This window comes from Sceloporus undulatus, chromosome 7 (assembly GCF_019175285.1).
Source record: "Sceloporus undulatus isolate JIND9_A2432 ecotype Alabama chromosome 7, SceUnd_v1.1, whole genome shotgun sequence".
Taxonomy (NCBI): Eukaryota; Metazoa; Chordata; class Lepidosauria; order Squamata; family Phrynosomatidae; genus Sceloporus; species Sceloporus undulatus.
In genome coordinates this window covers 7,640,387-7,641,917 of record NC_056528.1, presented here as the reverse complement: position 1 = coordinate 7,641,917, position 1,531 = coordinate 7,640,387, and the positions used below count along the sequence as shown (strand labels likewise).

Genomic DNA, 1,531 nt, shown 5'->3' with positions numbered 1-1,531 from the left:
TGTCAAGTTGAGCATAGAAACCGTTTTATCGCCGGCTTTCATTTCTAATTCATTTCCAAAGCTGTTTTTGTTTTTAAATTTAAAAAAATGAGAAGAAGATAATTAAAAATTAGGTTGAGGGAATCGTACGGTTGACTGTCTTATCAAAAACCATTAAGATATTTCAGAATAGGAAGCTTGGTTGATGTGGTGGTTTAAGCACTGGACTATGAAATCTACTACTATTGGACTATGAAATTGGTAAATATATTGTCCCATTGTTTTCACCATGTATATTGGAACTCCTTTTAGTTTGCAAAAAGATCTCTTTAGGAATGAAGAAGGAAAAGAAGCTCTGCTACTCTGATTTAAAGTGGGAAATGTGCATCATCCACTTGCACATGAACAGCCCAACACCAGTCTGGAAATGCGGGACAGCAAGGCTACATACAGAAGCGGTTTGGAGCATGCACCCTAGGACCAGCCATTGGTGCCATTGCTTGCCATATGTGTTGTTTGTTTCAGTGCGCATACACAACTGTGGCTTCTTGCCACCATCCAGCTATCCCACACCCCATGATGTGACAGTACTACACACAGGAAAGGTTCCCGATAATACAGTGGATGCAAGTGCAACATCCACAAACCAGGCAGTTCAACCGGGCAGATATAAGGTGAAATGGGGAGAAAGGGGGCATGCAATTGGCGGTGACTGGTGGTGTGTTTGTGTGATGGTGCATGCATGGTGGGAAGGCGGGGGAAAATAATCCAATGGTGCATGCACACTCATCATTAATGTATTTATGGTCTTTGACCAAAGTACACTGCACATGGATGTTTGGGCCGCATTCGAAGCTGGCTGTGCAGAATCCACCTTCAGAAAACCCAGGATTGAGCTACTTTTTCCTGCTTATATGCTCAGTCCCATTATCGTCACATATTTCCCAGATATAGACTGGAGTGGCAGGAGAAAGGGGGAGATTTGCATCAGGAATGAAAGACTATAGACCTCCTTCTATTAACCCGCTCTTTCTTCCTTCTATTGGCAACTGTCAAAAATAAGAACTTGGAAACTCACCTGCTATAACAGTCTTGGGTGGGGACAAGGAAAGCATGCTGGTCTGATCCTGAATCCACTGGAGACAATGAATGCCGGTGAAGGCTGTGTTTTCACTTTGGTGCTCCATGCACTCTGCAGATTCCGTGAGCAGAAAGCCACAGAAAAGACAAAAGCGGCAGCAGTTCAATCTGCTGCATGCCTGTTTCCCAGGAGACAGTAAACAGTAGGCTTGCCTGTTTAGTCCCAGAGAAGAAAAACGATGCACGTTCTTGGGCCTTTAACCAGAGGAGCTATGGCAGAGAACAGCAGCGTTATTAGATGGGTGCAGTGGGCATGGACCACACCAGGTGACACCTTAGAATCATAGAATAGAATCAGAATTGTAGAGTTGGAAGAGACCCCAAGGGCCATCTAGTCCAACCCCATTCTGCTATGCAGAAACTCTCTATCAAAGCATCCCCAACAGATGGCCATCCAGCCTCTATTTAAAGA

At 44.4% G+C, this 1,531-nt stretch overlaps 1 protein-coding gene across 1 annotated transcript in view; it reads right to left on the bottom strand.

Moving 5' to 3' along the window:
• Positions 1 to 1,166, bottom strand: part of TTC34 (tetratricopeptide repeat domain 34) — a 10,167-nt gene extending 9,001 nt beyond the window's left edge. The window contains exon 1 of the mRNA XM_042478627.1: positions 1,058 to 1,166. Coding sequence (XP_042334561.1) covers positions 1,058 to 1,166 — 109 coding nt within the window. The remainder of the gene's footprint in view (positions 1 to 1,057) is intronic.
• Positions 1,167 to 1,531: the final 365 nt, after the last annotated feature.